Source organism: Nematolebias whitei, chromosome 18 (genome assembly GCF_014905685.2).
Source record: "Nematolebias whitei isolate Nwh7 chromosome 18, NemWhi1, whole genome shotgun sequence".
NCBI classification, from domain to species: domain Eukaryota; kingdom Metazoa; phylum Chordata; class Actinopteri; order Cyprinodontiformes; family Rivulidae; genus Nematolebias; species Nematolebias whitei.
Window position 1 is genome coordinate 22,300,331 of NC_056515.1, and position 1,532 is coordinate 22,301,862.

A 1,532-nucleotide genomic window follows, 5' to 3' on the forward strand; every position below is an offset into this window, starting at 1 on the left:
CATGTCCCACGGCAAAGGCTGGCCCGCATCCTAAAATCCCATTTACAAGTGAAAAAATGTGAAATATTGTTGGTTCATTCAGAGTCAAATTTGCCAAAGTGACGTCTAAAAGCACAAAAGCCTCGTGTGCTGTCAGAGGAATGTGTAAGAAACAAGTAGTTTCTTTGATTTTCAGTTTTTCTTGAATCACTATTACAATCTCACTATTTCCAATGCGCTCACATGACCTGCTCGGGTGTGTTTACTACTTCAGATATCAAAGTGGGGGGGGTCTACGCACCATAGTCCTGCATATACACCCACTTTCCCCCTTCTCCTCCCTCTTTAAGTCCCGTTCTGCTGTGCTCAGTCCACAGAACAGTCTTTTACTTGTTAAGTAATGCTGACTGGATCTGGGAGTCGTTGCTCAGCTATGCGATAGAGAAGAGGATTAACTGAGCCGAGCCGCACAGATTTAGTTTTTGGCTATTTAACCTCCACCTAGCTGACTGAGGAAGGTTGTACTGTCAGGTTTTTTTTTTTTTTACTTATTCCAACAATTTTCTGTCAAACTTTCTTCTGGTTTTCTCTCCCTAGTTTCACTTTTCTATCCCTGCTTTCCACTATGACCCTGCTGTCTGGGGACCAGTCTGTGAGGCCCCAGCCCTATGCGCTGTCAGAGCCAGGCAAGCACATCAGCACATCATTGCACCAGTACACAATGGACTACCCTGGCTCCAAAGAGGACTACCTGGACAGTGGGGAGGATGCTGTGTTTGGAGCCGTAGAGCCCCCACGACGCTCTCGAGGCTGCCTCATCCTCCACAGCCTTGTGATGTTCGGGAGGGAGTTCTGCTACGCTGTGGAGGCAGCCTTCGTCACACCGGTGCTGCTTAGCGTCGGCCTGCCTCGCAGTATGTACAGTCTGGTGTGGTTGATCAGTCCCATCCTGGGCTTCCTGCTCCAACCCATCATCGGCTCCACCAGCGACTACTGCCGCTCGTCGTGGGGCAGGCGGAGGCCCTACATCCTGGTTCTTGGCATCCTCATGCTGCTGGGAATCACCATGTTCCTCAACGGTGATGCAGTCATCTCAGGTGAGGGAAAGGGAGAAGAGTGAGTGAGTTGAAACATTAAAAGTTCAAATGACATCAGAACAAAATGTGAAGGTTCAACTTTTTTATGTTTTCTTTGTCCCTCTTGTCCATCAGCATTAACATACAGACGATAAGATCAAATTATTTTTATTATATAACTCCAATTTATGGACTTTTCCCCCCTGTTTTAATGAATTTAAATTCAGCCTTTTTTAATGCAGATGACGTGATCTGTGGTGAGAACAGAGAAGAGGTGGAAGAGAACTTAGAGAGGTGGAGGTATGCACTTGAAAGAAGAGGAATGGAAAATCATAGTAAGACAGAGTACATGTGTGTGAATGAGAGGGAGGCTGCTGAAACAGTTTTAGGAGTGATTTGTGACAAAATGGTGTCAGCAAAGGTGAAAGGAAGACCAAAGAGGAGCTATATGGATGCAGTTAGAGAGGACATGGAGGT

General features: G+C 46.4%; 1 protein-coding gene across 1 annotated transcript in view; it reads left to right on the forward strand.

Annotated features, from left to right (window-relative positions):
* Positions 1 to 592: 592 nt before the first annotated feature.
* The window catches only part of slc45a2 (solute carrier family 45 member 2), a 44,703-nt gene continuing 43,763 nt past the window's right edge, over positions 593 to 1,532 (forward strand). The window contains exon 1 of the mRNA XM_037691978.1: positions 593 to 1,076. Within this exon, the coding sequence (XP_037547906.1) occupies positions 605 to 1,076 (472 nt within the window). The 5' untranslated portion in view covers positions 593 to 604. The remainder of the gene's footprint in view (positions 1,077 to 1,532) is intronic.